The 16,812-nt window shown below is 40.4% G+C and overlaps 1 protein-coding gene across 4 annotated transcripts in view; it reads left to right on the top strand.

The window, feature by feature from the left end:
- Positions 1-16,812, top strand: part of TMEM63B (transmembrane protein 63B) — a 106,357-nt gene that overhangs the window by 56,901 nt on the left and 32,644 nt on the right. For 3 of the 4 annotated variants that reach the window (XM_089529645.1, XM_089529646.1, XM_089529643.1), the window contains exons 2-4: positions 6,582-6,783; positions 8,388-8,471; positions 13,314-13,348. In XM_089529645.1, coding sequence (XP_089385771.1) covers positions 6,604-6,783; positions 8,388-8,471; positions 13,314-13,348 — 299 coding nt within the window. In that variant the 5' untranslated portion in view covers positions 6,582-6,603. The remainder of the gene's footprint in view (positions 1-6,581; positions 6,784-8,387; positions 8,472-13,313; positions 13,349-16,812) is intronic. The other variant, XM_089529647.1, reaches the window with a different exon arrangement.

Genomic DNA, 16,812 nt, shown 5'->3' with positions numbered 1-16,812 from the left:
GCTTTGGTTCCCATACTGGGAGAAAGGCAGGATATGAATTAAATATATAAATAGTCACCGACTGCAGTTGTTAGTGTTGGAATCAAATAATCTGAACTCCTAAAGGGCAATATGGATTGAGTTCAACTAAATTATTGACTATAGTCTCTTCGGGTAAAGTTGGATCCTCCACCCCACAACTACAGCTAACCTGCCCTGCCCTGCCTTTATGTAGAAGTGTTGCTTGTTAGCAGTAGATTAGAAACCCAGATAGTGAAAGCCCAGATAGTGAAAAATTCTCCACATTTTCTCATATTATCTGTAGTCAGCTGTTGGTCAATGTAGCTTTGGCATGCTGACTTATGTAACTGACAGCCAAAGAAATCAATCTTCCCCTGCATGGAGCTTGATATACAATATTATATCAGTGGGGTGTTACCCACTACTGAAGTACATTTGCCAAAGAGGGGCAAACTTGGAAAAGTCATGGTGCAAAACTTATTTTTGTTGCCAGTTCATTCATCTTCTAAAAATATATCCAGTGGTAGCTGTGTGAATTTTGGATGTTATTGTACTCATCCTCTGGTTAGCTTTCTGACATAATTCTCATCATTCAGGTAACTTTTCAGTTATAAATTTAACAAACACATCACTCCTGTCCACCGCCATCACCACCACCACCTTTCCAGGTATATCTTCAGAAACGTGTTGGGCAACTTGTGGCCCTCTAGATGTTGTCAGCCTGCAATTTCCTTCAGCCTTCACCTTCAGCTGTGCTACATAGTGCTGATGCGATTTTCATTCCCACAACATTGGGGTGGGGAGATGCATTCACTATTCCTGGATTACAAGAAATCTATCACCTCAAAGCCCACCAGGGCCCCTGAAGTTTTTAAACAACAGATAAAAGTATTTAAAACATGAAATAAATGTGATGTGTTTCACAGAATGGTTGTAAGGATGATGAAGAATGTAATAGGGTTTGTGTATGTATTTGGAATATGTGTTGCAAATGGAAACATTTATCATTTTCTAAAACTATCCCACTGTAGAAAGTTATAGTTACTGTATATCCTATTTCTTGAAGTAGGCTCTTCTACAGTTCTTCATAGCTCAGAAATAGAGTGGGTGTTCTGCATGCCAAAACAGTCTGTGGCTGCAATTTCCAATGGCAGACAAACTCACTAAGGGTAACATGATAATGGTAAGAAATGGAAAATAATACTGTCTACTGCAGAAACTTTTTAGAGTGTAAGGGAGGAAGTACTTCAGTCCCATTGTTCCTCTATAGCCACGGATTCCATATCTATGGATTCAACCATCCACAGCTTGGAAATGTTTTTAAATATATATACATTCCAAAGGGCAAACCTTTACTTTGCCATTTTATGTAAGGGACACCATTTTGCTGTGCCATTGTATATTATGGGACTTGAGTATCCATGGATTTTGGTATCCATGTGGGGTCCTGGAAGCCCCAGCAGATACCAAGGCCCCACTGTAATTACATGATGCATCATGTCTCCATCGTTTCACTGTGAAGAAAAGGTTTTGGCTGTTTTATGTAGAAAGAAAAGGGAAGTGCGGAGAGACATGATAGAAGAGTATAAACGTGCACATAGTATGGAGAAAGTGGAGAAGGTAGGGTTCTTTTTTCTCTCTTACATATTATGAACCTGGGGTCATCCACTGAGGCTGAATGGAAGAAGAGTCAGGACAAGTAAAATATAGTACTTTTTCACACAATGCATGATGACATTTTGGAGCTCACTATTACATTATATAGTGATGGTTATTAACTTCGATCATTTTCAGAGGAGATTGGACATGTTTATGGTCCATAAGGCTGTCAACAGATTCTTGTTATGATGAATACATATTTCCTCCAGTACTAAAGGCTGTATGCTCTTTTTTATTCATTGCTGCAAAAAACAGGCTGCTTGTGGGCATCCTGTTTTAAGGGCAGCAAATGGCCAGATGAGTGTATCGATAGTCTGGGAGAACAGGGAATAGCTCCCCTAAGCCAAGCAGTCCAAAGTCAGACACATAGGAAGCAATTGAGCAAGGAATGTCAGACAATGCCAAACAGAAATGTTGGAATGATTGTTTGCAACAAAAGAATAATTTCAAACTGTGCTAATTTATAGCTAGCTCTAAATCAGCATAGCTGTCCTAATTACCACAGCAAGATCCTATTATTTTCAAAGGATCTTTGATGTCAAGAGCCCTGTTGACACAGTGGTTATATTCCTGTACTGCAGCCACTCACTCACAAACCACAGGGTTGTGGGTTCAAAACCAACCAGGGCGCAGGCTTAGCCCTGAATCCTTCCAAGGTCACTAAAATGAGTACCCAGCTTGCTGGGGGCAGCTAGCTTGCAGTTGTAAACCGCTTAGAGACTGGTTAGAGTGGTATGAACTGGCATATAAATGAAGCTGCTATTACCATTAAGGAATGCCAAGGCTTTTCCTGCTCTTTTGCAGCTGGCATTTTTGCCTCCACCTCTCAGTGTCTGGTTCTTAATGTTCAGCAGTCACATGGGATATCTTGTGTTCTTCTCTGGTTCTGATTGGAATATCTTATGCTGTCTCTTATCGTCTTCGCTGCTGTCTGAAGAGTCCTCCTTTAGGTAGGGAATAAGAGTGAACTTACCATAGGTAGGTTTCATCATTGGAAGCATAATGTTGGGAGTAGAGAAGCCTTTGGTCTGATCTAGTAGGGCTCTTATATTCTGAGGAGATGAGTGAAGGGGCTTGTGCTCAAAAGCTAGAATGAAACACCAAATTTTTTAGGATCTGAGACAGAAAACCCCAGTAGCAGGCTTCTCATTTCTATTCCATTGCGACACATACTCAAACAAGGTGCCCATTCCATATTTCTGCATCTTCTGCTCATCTCATGTAAGTGTTCATGAGCAATGCTTTGGGATGATTTGTTAAAATCAGTTTATTTTTTTAACAGTGGTTTTCAAGAATTTGTTATTCAGATTGTCACAATGACAGCATTACTGTTTGCCATCACTTTAATTTGTTAGTGGTAATTTGATTATTTTTAAGTGCTACTTTTAATTTTGACAGTTTTAGCAAAATAAATTGTTTTTTTAAAAAATTATTTATGGTTTTTATCTTTTAATATTATTTTAAATTATTATTAACTTTTAATATTATTTTAAATTAATACGTTAGGGCTAATACTAACTTTTCCAAGCTGTGATCAGAAGAGCCTCCTAGTGACTTGTGTCCCATTGGTCACATTTGTAGTTTATTGTGCAACCAGAGCTCTCTGACAGAGAAGGATAAATATCTCACAAAACTACAAATCCAAGAATCCCATACCATTGAGCCATGACAGTTAAAGCGGTGTCAAACTTCATTAATTCTGCAGTGCAGATGCAGCCATAACTGCCTTAATATGGCCAAAGATTTCTCTCTCTGTGATTGCCTTGCCTCTTGGCTATGGTTGCATCTGTTCTCGAGAATATGGCTCAGCATATGGATTTCATGCATTTTAATTTTTCCCAATAGTGGCACTCCCTTCTGCCCCCCACCATCCTTAATCCTCAGCCCCATTTGCAGTTGAAAACACCTACAGATTCCTTCCCGTTCTTCTGTCCATGCTTTCTCCTCCCCCATCCAGGTTACTCACAATTTTTCAGATTTGTCAGTCCCTCCTGGTATCTGGCTCATTAATTGTTCCTTGCAGACATTGCTCCCACTTGCTTTTCCAGGGCTCATTCCTGCTGTTCTGCTTTTTGTCTCTTCATCCATCTGCCACTCTGGCAGTATCTTTTTCATCCCATCTCTCAATTGCATTTAATGGGCTACGTGGCTCCCTTCCCAGATCTTCTTCGTGCCTTCTATTAAGTCAGCAAAGTCCCAGCCTTGTGGTGATTCCCTGTATGCACGGCTTGTCAGTCAATACTCTGCATGGCCCTTTGTTTACCATTCTTCTGCCAGCTTGAATCCATGTGAGCTGTACTCATTCAAGCCAGTAGGAATTAATTTGTGAAAACAAGAGGGGGGAACTCTTATGATACAACAGGGCAGGTTTCATAACAAAGCCTGTTCCATTACCAGTCACTGTTGTTGGGATGCCAGTCTGTTTTTCAGGCTAAATAACTGAGTCAGAGCTCAGCTGGTAGCCTTTCACTTGGAGATTGGAAAAGTTTCTTTTTAGATGACAACTCCCAGGATCCTCCAGCCAGCACAGGAACTTTTCTGAGCTCAGGTTTTAATATTAGAATTGTTTACATTCCTTCTTCACCATGAATCTGTGCTGGATTTAAGGTTATGCACATTGCATTTAGGAGCTAGAACTGGCAGTTAGGTAATCTTTAACTTCCTACTAGCTTGAAGTAGAAACATACATTTCCTGTTTATTGGGCTTTGTTCAGTTTTGTTGGGAAGTTATTTTTGCAAACTATATTCTTTGTATTTGGGAAACAGAGGAAACTATGACCATGCTCTTAGGATCAATTGGGCAGAACAGTTTGTACATACCAAAACAAACTTGGCCAGTACTTGGTGTTCCCAAAGTCCCTTAAAACAAATTTAGTGGGGAACGGGCAAACTCCAGAATCAGGGCATAGTTGATAATCTCAATCTTGGGCTAGGGCTATAGATATGTACTTTGTAGATTCCTCAAATATTTCCAAAATTAGTGAGACATGTTGCAAAATATTTTTTAAAGTGCTAACATAAATGCACCGCAGGCCTATCATAACCATATATCCAGCATTATTTGTACATGACACCTGATCCAAGGGATATGCATAGCATTTTTTTCAGCCTTGAGTACTTAGATATGCTAATAATAATAATAATAATAATAATAATAGGATTTATTTATATATCCCACCTCTCCCTACGGATCAATGTGCATAGTGTAACTGTGGTCCTTTTTTCAAGCTGTGAATCCTTAACGATAGTGATCAGAATGAAAGAGATCTTGGAAGTGCTTTCATATGTATCTAGCAGTGAGCATAAAGGCATCCCATAGGGGAAGCATGAGCACTAGAATTTACATCAATTCCCTAAAAGGCTTCAAACCCTGTCTAATCTTGACTGCCAATGAGGTGCTGTGGGTTATATTAAAAATTGAGAAATAAATTTGTTGCTGTTAGTGTTGAGATAAAATTTTACTCATTGTGTTATTAATTTGTTAATTAAATTGCCCCCCCCCCAAAAAAAAGCACTAAATTGTAGAAAATGATGCATTTGGTTGTCACTGCCCCCCCCCCCATCAGCACATTTTGTTGTTGTCTCCTTCAAAAATGTTCTTTTTGTAATATTTTTGAAGGCCTTCCCCAGATGCATTGGACTACCAATCCTACAGTCTAATGGCTGAGGATGGTGGGATTTGTAATACAGTTCTTCTGAAAAGATAGGATTTGTAGCTCAATGCTTTTCTTTACATGAAGAAATATGTCCTAAAGCATGGAATAACAAAATGCCAAGTTACATTTTTGTCATTTACCTGCATCATCCTTCTTTTCAAGCTACCTAGTCCAAACATGTATGTTGCTGACTCAACCATTAAACACTTTGAACGGTTTGTCTGGACTGGGAAATACAAGATAATTTTGTGTCTGTTTCATGTTCATGAGGGCCATGTTCCATTGGAGTACTGAAGTTCAGCAGTAAGTGGCTACAAAGATTAGCCAATGAGTCAAGGATGGAGAATACTTAATTAGAATTATTGAATGCCTCTGATCTTGAGCAGAACACTTTCTGCTCTATTGAGTGACTTTTTTAATGTCCACAGTACCTTAGAATCATGAAGCAAGGTCTGCAAAGATTTGTTCTAGAGCACTTGCTTTGCATGTATGAACCAGACATCCCAAATGTAATCTCTTCTATCTTTAGTTTCTAACAATCTTATTCCTCTTCAACAATCCCCTTCTTCTTGAGACCTCTCCCTACTGCAAATAACAAGGCAAAAAGTTCTATTAATTACATCACATGAGTAGTGAGTGCTATTAACCAGCAAATTTACTTTCTAGTCTCATCACAGAAGGGGGAACATTGGAGCATGATTAGTTAAATGTAATGAATACAGAGTCAGTGTGGTATAGTGGGTTGAGTGTTGGGCTCTGACTCTGGAGCCCAGAGTTCAAATCCCAGGTTGGCCAGATAAACCCACTGGGTGTCCTTGTGAAAGTCACACTCTCTCAAGGATGGCAACAGCAAACCCCCTCTGATGAAATTTGCCAAGAAAACCCCATCATAGGGTCACCATAAGTCAGAAATGACTTGAAGACACATAGCAACAACAATGAAATTTCACTAGTTAATTCCAAATTCTGGTTTCACATTCTGCATGCTTTAGCATTTGCAGGGACAAAAGGTTTTGGGCTCAGGAAAAAGGTTGCCAGGTGGGCCTTCACATCTGTCCACCTTGACAGTTCAAACATTTAATGACCTCTGAGACCCTGCAATGCAAGAGGCAGCTGAGCAGGGAGGACCATGAAAGCTGGGAGGTGAGAGTGGGCAAACTGGTGCCCCTAGAATCCTTGGCTGTTTCCCCCTTGTACGATCTGATGTGCAGGCAGGCTGGCATTTCCCCTCCTGCTTCTAACAAGGTTTTCTTGTTCCTCCCACAGGTAAGACAATGAAGCAATAGAGATGCTTCCCTTTGTGTTCGTCGCCTTGGGCGCGGTTGAGACTACTTGCAGGTCCTCCAGCTGCAGCAACAACAGCACCAAGGACTACTGCTACAGCGCCCGCATTCGCAGCACTGTGCTGCAGGGCCTGCCCTTCGGAGGGGTTCCCACTGTTCTCGCCCTTGACTTTATGTGTTTTCTTGTAAGTTCTGTTGATACCTGTTCAGTGGGGGGATACTTTTTCTAGAAACATAGAGTTGAAAGAAATCATAACGGCCATCCTGTCCAACCCCCTGCCATGCAGGAAATCACAATAAAAGCATCCCCAACAGATGGCTATCCAGCTTCTGTTTAAAGACCTCTAAGGAAGGAAACTCCACTACACTCTGAGGTTGTTCCGCTGTCAAACCCTAATTATCAATAAATTCCTCCTAATGTTGAGGTGGAATCTCTTTTTCTGGATCTTGCATCCATTGTTCCGGGTCCTGTTCTTTGGAGCAACAGAAAACAAGCTAGCTCCCTCCTCAATATGATACCCCTTCAAATATTTAAACAGGGCTATCATATCACCTCTTAACCTTCTCTTCTCCAGACTAAACATACCCAGCTCCCTAAGTCGTTCCTCATAGGGCCTGGTTTCCATACCCTTCACCACTTTAGTTGCCCTCCTTTGGACACGCTCCAGTTTCTTAACATCCTTTTTGAATTGAGGTGCCCAGAACTGGACACAATATTCCAGGTGGTACACCTCTTGTTCAGGAACAGCCAATATCACAAAATCTGTATGTCTCAGTCTCACAATGTTACTGGCTTAAATGGACATGTTAAGATTTGAACCTGAGATCCTTCTCATTCAAAAGAGATGCCCTACTGCTCATGGCCTCAGTTGGATTTCACTTGCAGGCTTTGAACTGCAGATGCTGGAAAGCATAACCCTAAATCCAGTTCCTAGTACCAATTATATCAGACCCTCTGAATTAATGGGAAAACATGAATACAGTGTGCCCGCGTCATACACGGATGCACTATATGGGGCTTTCAGCATATGCTTAAAGCCTGCAGGGGCGCAAGGGGCAGCACATCCCATTTAGATTAATGGGGTCAGATCCCCCATGTAAAAAAAAAGGGCACACTGTATTGACATACCAAGTTCTGAAGTTTCTGTTGATTCAGTGAGTATACTCTAGTTGTAACTAGCAATTGAATTAAGGCCTTAATACACTGTTAGGTATCATGTGGCCCTGCAGCTATAGTTGGATTTCAACACCCAACAACCCTAAACAACATAGTCAGTGGTGAGAAATGCTGTGAGTTCCAGTCCAACAATGTCTGTAGGGCCATGTGATTCCCATGTCTGTCTTGACAAGAAGTCTTAAAGGAAAACCTCTTTTTCTTCCACAACCACCCAATTTTTTGCCACTAAGGACTACAATATAGCTTAGAACCATGCCTCTCAGTAGCCTGATGTCCCTTTCAGGATTGGAAGGCACAATTGGGAGCTTTTATTTTGAATGTCTGTGCGCCCCCCCCCCCTTTCTAGGTGCTTTCATATGCATTCTATGTTAAGTGCTGAAAATCTTAAGGGTAGAATGTGTGTATGGTTTTTTTAACCTAATATTATTTTATGATGAATTTGGAGAATGTGATCTTTCTAATGCTTCAGTTCTGCTTTCTGATGTGCAGTAAGCCAACTTTCCTGTTTGTTATATATTATTGGGTGCATTACAATTATACCAACATGAACAGGGCGGGAGATAGCCAATTAGGAGAACTTTGCCTTACATTTCCTTATTTGCCTTTCTGCAGGCACTACTGTTTGTTTTTTCCATTTTACGTAAAGTGGCCTGGGATTATGGGCGTCTGGCACTGGTGACTGATGCTGACAGGCAAGTAAAACTCTCTTTGTATTACAACAGTACAGAAACAGCCTCTTGACTCCAATACCACTGAGGTAAAGTTAGTTCAGCAGCCCCCTTTGCCATATACCACAAAATTGTTGAAAGACCTCCTGGTTTCAGAACAGTTATGCTTTCTAAAGCTGCCATTGGTCCCAGATCTGATAAAGTTAGTGTTTTGGATTTCAGCTCCCAGAGTTTCCCAACCAGCATGGCCCCTTCATGCTGACTGGAGAATTCTGGAGCTGTAGTCCAACCTCTGCTTGGAGTTTACCACACATGGCACTTACCACTGCCCAAACGTTGCTGAAGTATTACCCAAATGTTTCAGAAGCGCTGAAGGTGGGGTCATCCGTCGCGCTTCCAAAACATCATAGAGGCTTCCCACTTTCCATCTGTCGTGGAAGCACTTGCAGGGAAGCCTCAGAAAATCCATTTTTATTAACGGGATCTTTCATTAATAAAAATGGCTTTTCTGAGGCTTTACCGCGAATACTTCTGCGACAGAAGGAAAGCGGGAAGCCTCTGAAGCGAGACAGATGATCCCACCTCCAGTGCTTCTGAAACATTTGGGTAACACTTCAGCAATGTTTGGGCAGCGGTAAGTGCCCCGTGCAATAAACTCCATAGACTCCCCATTCAGTACAGCATGCAGCATGAATCTTGGCTTTGGGAAAAGGGCACGTATAAATGATAATTATAATAATGATATGTGAAATTAGCTGTTAAGTTCTTTGGATAGCAACTGGGATCTCAAGGCATATTTGTTGCCACTATTATGCCTTTTCTCCTACAATACTAGGAGGTCCAGCATGAAAGGTGAATCATAAAGAACTGCCTTAATAAGCAGCTATCCAGGGCACTTGATTGTCAGGGACTATGTTATAAAAGGAAGTGGACTCAATACACACTCACACAGTTAGTTACATTATTGTCCAAGTGCTAGCCAACAGCATCATCTATGCAGCAGTTACAGATATCATCATCTATGAAAAGACTTGTGAAAATATTTTTTTAAAATCCTTAGAAAAGGAAAAAACTCAAGGGAGAACCACTGCACCTCTTCCCCTTCAAAAAACACCCACTGTGAACTGTATATACCTACTGACCATAAAATATTTGCTGTCAGTAGGAGAGAAAATGGGGGACAGGAAGCATGCAATAGAATGGAATGGAATATCCTGAAAGAAGCCATTGGTGTCTGCCTGAGACCCTAAAGAAGAGCATTCCATGTGCAAACTTTTTTTACGAGTCATTTGTTGTTACTGTTGTATATATCTGTCCCACCTTTCCACCAACAGCTCAAGCTGGTGTTAAAACAATCAATAAAAAACATATCACATTAAACAACAATTATGTTTTTAAATGGCATCAGTAAATATAAATGTAAATAACATGCTTGTGAAAGAGCCACAGTTAAAACACATCAATCAGAGAAGTAATAAAATTCTCAGCCAAATGTTTGTCTGTTGAGAGGTGTTTCAAGTCACAAATGGAGGTGAAAATTAGAGATAAGATTTCTAAGTTTGGGTGTAGCCATGATGAAGGCCTTCCCCCAGTTTTCCAAATACAATTCTGATGTCAGTTGGATATCAGAGACATGTAGATTATTAAGGATTACCAGAAGCCTGGCAATTTACAGCCCCAAAGAGACAGAGACTGCTAACAAATGATAGGGATCAGTGGAGGGGGGTATATTACACACTATGCAGAGCTGTTTTCTTAGCCTGCAAAATAGCTTGCTGAGAAAGTCAAATCTTTGATTTTACTGACATTCGTTTCCCAGTCAGTTTGGAGCAGAGCAACCTGCTGTGCTTTCAGATGCTGCAGCTTTTATTTGTATAGGCATTACAATTTCCAATCTGCTGAAGTAAAAGCTGGCAACATTTGATGGTTTGGGAGCAGCAGGATGTCTTAAGTTAGAACATTGGTATAAGAAAAAGAGCTTGCTTGAAAGAATGATTAATTATAACCTCCTGTAACTGAAGAAAAAAGAAAGGGCTTCTGTAACTATTGGCCCCTATACATCAGTGCAAGCCAACAATAGAGAGCAGAGGATAGACCTGTGGTTTGAAGTAGAATTATGGAGTTTACAAGGACTGCAAAGGTCATCTCAGCGCTGCCAATACAATCTGCTGTTACAGTGTCTATGATAGGATGGCTATCCTGTCTCTGCTTAAACAACTCTGATGGAGGAGAGCCTATTACTTTGTAAGGCTTTCACCATGAGCAGGCAAGTAATAAGGATGGACAGTTAAAGATCTGAACTTGAACTGTGCAAGTCCTACCACAATACTGTAAAATGGCAGCCACTCTGTTTTTATTGCCTTTCTCCATGAACTAAAGGTAGAATGCCAAAGATACTGAGTGGGTGTCCAATACAAGAATTAATCAGCCTTGCACTTTCAACTTCAAAAATGTTGCTGCCCTTAAACAAAGGATGAAGAAACTGTTGTTCTCCAGAGATTGTTGAACTATAGCTCCCATCATTTACAGCCATTGGACAGGCAGCTAAGCCTGATGGGAGTTGTTGTCCAACAGTATCTAGAGAACAATTGGCTCTTCATATGTTCTTTAGATGTAATAAAATTTGGTGTGTTTTGTTTGATGTTTTATGCTTTTTTAGAAATGATTCTTTCTTAATTGATGTGCTGTATAGTTTTTATAGGTGGGTTACAGACCGCCCTCAAGCGACCGTTTTCCCACCGCCGCCATTCACTGCGGAGGGAAGCCCCAGTGGCCAGACCGCGAGGCTTCCCGGCGCAGCGAAAAAGGAGCGCCAAAATGGCGCTCCTTTTCAAAACGTGGAAGTGGCGCTGCGAGGGGCAACACGCACCCTTGCGGCATCACTTCCGGTGCGCCACGTCTGGACACTGTGCGTCCAAGATGTAAAAATGGCAGCACCCATGTGGATGGGCACTGCCATTTAGGACGCGCTCCGTGCATGTTGGGAACAGGGCCGGTTAGGAAGGGGCAACCCTTCCTAACCCTAGGACGCCCCTTCCTAACCCTAGGACGTGCGGAGTGCGTCCTAAATAGCGGTCTGTAACCCGCCATAATATTTTTATACCAAGCTGGGATCACTCTTTGCCATGAAGCAGCAGTATATAACTTTTTTAAATGCACATAGATAAGAAAAGAAAAACAACCAAACAAGTTTCACAGAGCAAATACAACAAAAGAATATGAGAAGATGCCAAAGATGTATAGAAACCTCACTTCTTTAGGAATGTCAGTATTCTTGAAGGAGCCATTCCAGAATGTCAGCTAGTGTGTTTTTGCAGTTATGGTTTTCATCTACAGTTGCCTAATCCACATACTGGATGTGAATAATGTTTATGCAGAGAAAGGTACACTCATTTTACATTCAGTTTTGTCTGGAAAAGTTTGTAAATCAAACATGACAAGAACAGAGCTTGGAAAAGTTTCTTTTTTGACTTAATCCCAAAATTCCTCAGCCAGCATCACTAGTGGCCTTTCTGAGCTCTGCTGCAAGTAAATTTGAAACAATACCATGGATCTCAAAGGTGTCTCATTCATAGGATTACCATAAGATAAAATCAACATGCCAACAGATAACAACAATGACCATGTAGACTATGGGAATAGTTCTAGAAGTTAATTTATTAAACTGAGTAATTTATATCGTGTATTTCTTCCAATATAGGACCTAAAGTGCCTAACAACTGCGATAAATCAAAATACGGTTAACAATGGATGGTATAAAAGGTTTAAAAAGCAATTAAGCAATCTTTTTAAAAGCATTACAAGTTTGAGTATTCTTTATCTGGAATTCCAAAATCTGAAATAAGATACTCCAAAATCATCCACATGGATGACTGAGGTAGTGATAGATACCTTTACTGGTTCAATATATACAAATTTTGTTTCATACACAAAATTTTTAAAAATATCATGTATAAAGTTACTTTCAGGCAATGTCTATAAGGCGTATATGAAACAAGTGAATTTCATATTTAGACTTGGATCCCTTCTCAAAGATATCTCATTATGTATATGCAAATATTCCAAAACTCAAAAACCAAAACACTTCTGATCCCAAGAATTTTGGATAAAGGAAACTCAACCTGTAATTTAAAACAGTTTTTTAAAAGGCAGTTAAAATATACTAGTAAATATAAAAATACAAAGACAACACATCCTAGTTAGAAAATCTCCTCCACTAGACAGTAAACATTCAAAAGCCTGGGTGAACACAAAGGTCTTCCTTGCCTGTCAGTAGAACACGAGAAGAGAGGGCCAACTGGGCTCTCTTGGGAGGGGCATTCCACAGTCTGGGAGTAGACACTGAGAAGGCTCTCTCCTGTGTCTCAACAGATTTGCTTACCATGGTGGTGGGGTAAAATCTTAAACTCAAGTGAACTTATATTGAGAGATATGATCTTTCAGATGGTCTGTATACAAGCTGTATAGGGCTTTATAGGTCATAGCCACTATTTTGAATTGTGCCTGGAAACAAACCAGTAGCCACTGAAGCTGTTTCAGTAGGATAGTTATATGTTTTGGGAAGCTGAGTCCCAAAGTAATTTTTCCAAGTTCTGGATATGACTGTAGGACAGATAACTGAGAGATCAGGAAGATCTCTAAATGGTAAAGTGAAAGAAGTCCAATGCTCGGCTGCTTCCAATGTGAGATCATTGATGAGCTGCAATGGTGTATTTTCTTCCCCAGGTCAAATTTTTTGGAAAATTTCATCCCCAGGAAATATCACTCAGGGGCAAGGAGAATCCTGGCACCTCACTGAATGTTCCAGTTCATTTATACCTTTCCCTTTATTTTTATTTTCTTCATTATTTTTCCTTCTGTCCCCAGGCAGCGGCGTTGGCAGCAGGAGCGAGAGGAACGGGAATAGTACGTTGTGGGTTTTTCCGGGTGCTTCCCCTCTTTCTCAGTTCTCTTTCTTGCTGCTGCTTTTGTAGTTGTCTTCTCTGCTTCTAAACTAATCTTCATTTTTGGAGAAAAGGGCTTTGATATTGTATATGTGTGGTATGTGTGTGTTCATTTTGATCACTTGCTCCCTGATGCTTCTCATGTCACTCTAATGTGGAGATGGGGAGAAAAGGTTACTGAACAGGGAGAAGATACAAGCTGCGGAGACAAGCATGTTGTTAAGACAGTTCATCCATTTAACCATTTTGCAGCACCCAACATCTGGTGGAAGTTGTGGTGAATTTGCAAGGGGCAAGCAGGTGCAGCACAGAAATAGCAGGCAGGGTTTGTGAGATGATGATAGCAATCATTGCAGCTGCTGAGATCTTCTCCAACTTCTTGTTGTTTCAACTCAATTCCATACTCTCAAACAATGTAAAAAATGATCCACATTGCTTTAACAGCTTGGCCTGTATTATCAATAGCATAATTGGAGAATGACCTTTGTAGTTTGATCTCAGGAAGTATCTTTTACTCACAAAATGTTTTCTAGCTTTGAAATGGAGATTCAGGATGCACAGGTGGAAATACCACTTCAGCAGCACATAATAAAACTGTGAAATTCACTTCTAGATTCAAGAAATCTTTCTCCACCCTCATAACCATAGAACACAGAGTCATCTACTGAAGATGAATGGTGGGAAAATCAAGACAGACAGGAGGAAGGTATTCACACAGAATATAGTTAAACTGTAGAATTCACTGAAACAAGCTGTAGTGATGGCTACCAATTTGGAAGGCTTTGAATGGCAATTAGAGACACTCGTGGATGGCAAAACTAGCAATGGCTACCAGTCCCAAAGGATGTCCTGATCTCCAGTTCCAGAGGCCATGTACCTCTGTATATTAGCTAGTGGTTGCCATCATGCCTTGTTTTTGTGCTTTCCACCAGCATCTGACTGGACTGCTGGAAACAGGATGCTGAATTAGATAGGCTTTTTGGCAAAACATCTGAAATACAAGCTCTATATTAACAAGCATCATCCCGTAGCTTCCAGTTTCTTATGAAAACTCTACTATATATTTTATTTATTTTTCTGGTTACATGGGTTTTTACGGACATGTTACCAACAGCTGTCTCCCTCTCCTAATGGCACATACCCCTAAATCTCCCAGTGAATACCCACAGAAACTACTGGGTAGCTCCACATTTTAGAAAGTTAGTGTGTTCAGTGATGTTATACTGGTATTTCCCAGAGCCAGCATGTGAAGTACAGATAATAAATTTATGTATGTACCTACCTCTGGAAACTTCATCACCTGTGCTTTCTGTCCACTTTTTATGTTTTTTCTGTGGGAAACACAAGTATGTGTAGCAGGCAAATGGAAAAGCAACCAGAATTGATCACAGTAAATAGTTGCTATCAGGACTAAAAGGCTTTTCCAGTTACACAGTATACTTAGAGTCCAAACAGTTCAGCTATTACAAAAGCCTTCATCCCATTTGACAGCAGCTCAAAACATACTGTCTTCCCAGATGTTACCCTTCCTTCTTTCCCCCCATACTAATCTACAGCTTCCCACAGGAATGACCTTGGTAGTTTGCAGCTCACACTTCCTCCTCACACATCTGCTCTTATCCAGACTGTGAATGATGCACAGTCTTTACATTTCCCAGCATCACCAACAGGATAGCATATACTGTCATCCTATATTACCACATACACATATTGCTCAAACATGACAGTTAATCATGACGACACCATATCTTGACCATGACAGTCCCCAAAGTGAGAGAATTCCTTCAATGCTTAGCAGCCACTGGTAACCTATTCTGCATTGTTTTTGGTACCCAATGCTAGCTGGACAAGAGAGCTCTGTTTGGTAGATCCAGAGATATCTTCTCGACTTGACTACTGTTAATGACTTCCCCTGTAGACACCAGTAAAAAATGGTTGGATATAAGTTGGAGCGTGTAATTGTTTCATTAAGAACAGCAAAGCTGGGCAGCAACTCAGATTAACTGAGCAGATGCCTTAAAATACATATTCCCAGAATTGTCTGCAGTGTGTCACACTTTCACAGCAGACAAGTCAATATGAAATGAGTTTTCTGAAGATAGACTTGTTGAAAAATATTGCTTTATATTAACCAGTCCTTGATGTGTGTGTGCGTGTGTTTGGCACAAAATGTTCAACCTGTAAGAAATTTAAGCACTTATTCTTCATAATGATACATAAATATTTTTATGTGTATATTCTTAATGACGTGCAATTGGTGGAAAGTAGATGCCCCCCAATGAACAAACCATATATATGGTGCAGAACATTATCCCCAAAATACACTTTAGCTAACTCCTTTAAAATCTGGATGGAAACCTAGAACAAATTCATTATCACCCTTGACTTGTAGGCACGATTCCTTTAAGACTTGGAAGCACAATTCCTTTAAGACCAGTGTTTTCTGTTGTCTATATGGTACTCTAGTCAGCAGTTTTGCTTTTCTAGCCTCAAAGGCAGCTCCAGTAAAAGTACATTATGATAAAGTTATGAACCAGAAGAGTTACATTTTTGGTTTGCATTCCAAAAATCTTTCAGCCTGAGGATACTGGAAGTTGTAGTCCATAAATATTCCAGTCCTCAGTGTTGAACTGTCCATAGCTTGTCTCCTGCAAAAGTCCAAATGTCCAGGAAAACAGGGTCTCCTGTGCCTTTAGGAGCTGCATGAGAGAAGATATTTAGTCAGGTGTCCTATCCCAATAATGACAGATATGTACACACTTGTTTAAGCCTCCCTGCTGTTAAAAAACATCAGAATCTCTTTCAATTAGTGATTTGTCCATCTTCAATTCTTGGACTAATACAGTTACAGTCAAGCCTTATACTGTGAAGAGGCTAGTTTGTGAGACATGGACTATACAGAGCCATCCAGAAAATTTATTTATTTGATATCTCACCTAGTCAACAGCCCTTGGGCTCAAGGTGGCATACAAAAGTTAAAACAGAGAACAGCACACACCATACAAAAGTTAAAATATAATTAAATTTATCAATAGAATTATAGACAATCAAAACTATGCCCATTAAAAACATTTAAAAATGTAGAAAATACAGCACATCATTATGGACCTTTTGCCCATGATTCATCTGCCTATGGAAGAATAACAAGGATGCCAGTCTACAGTTTTCCCACTCAGCCAAGAAAACCCATGAGGTGACCTTAAGTGAGTCACATACTCTAAGCCCCAGATGCCCCATCCAGTCTGCCTTAGGATTTCCATAAGTCCGAAGCAACTTGAAAGCACACAACAACATATTGATCTTGGAAGCTAAGCAGGGTCAGCCCTGCAAGACCGCCTATGAATACTAGGTGCTGTAGGCAATGTTTCAGAGGAAGAAACTGGCAAAACTCACCTCTGAGTATTCCTTGCCTAAGAAAACCCTATG

Source organism: Sceloporus occidentalis, unplaced genomic scaffold, assembly GCF_023333645.1.
Source record: "Sceloporus occidentalis isolate IW3139 unplaced genomic scaffold, rSceOcc1.0.p SCAF_6, whole genome shotgun sequence".
Classification (NCBI taxonomy): domain Eukaryota; kingdom Metazoa; phylum Chordata; class Lepidosauria; order Squamata; family Phrynosomatidae; genus Sceloporus; species Sceloporus occidentalis.
The sequence above is the reverse complement of the archived record's forward strand: the minus strand, read 5'-3'. Positions and strand labels throughout refer to the sequence as shown.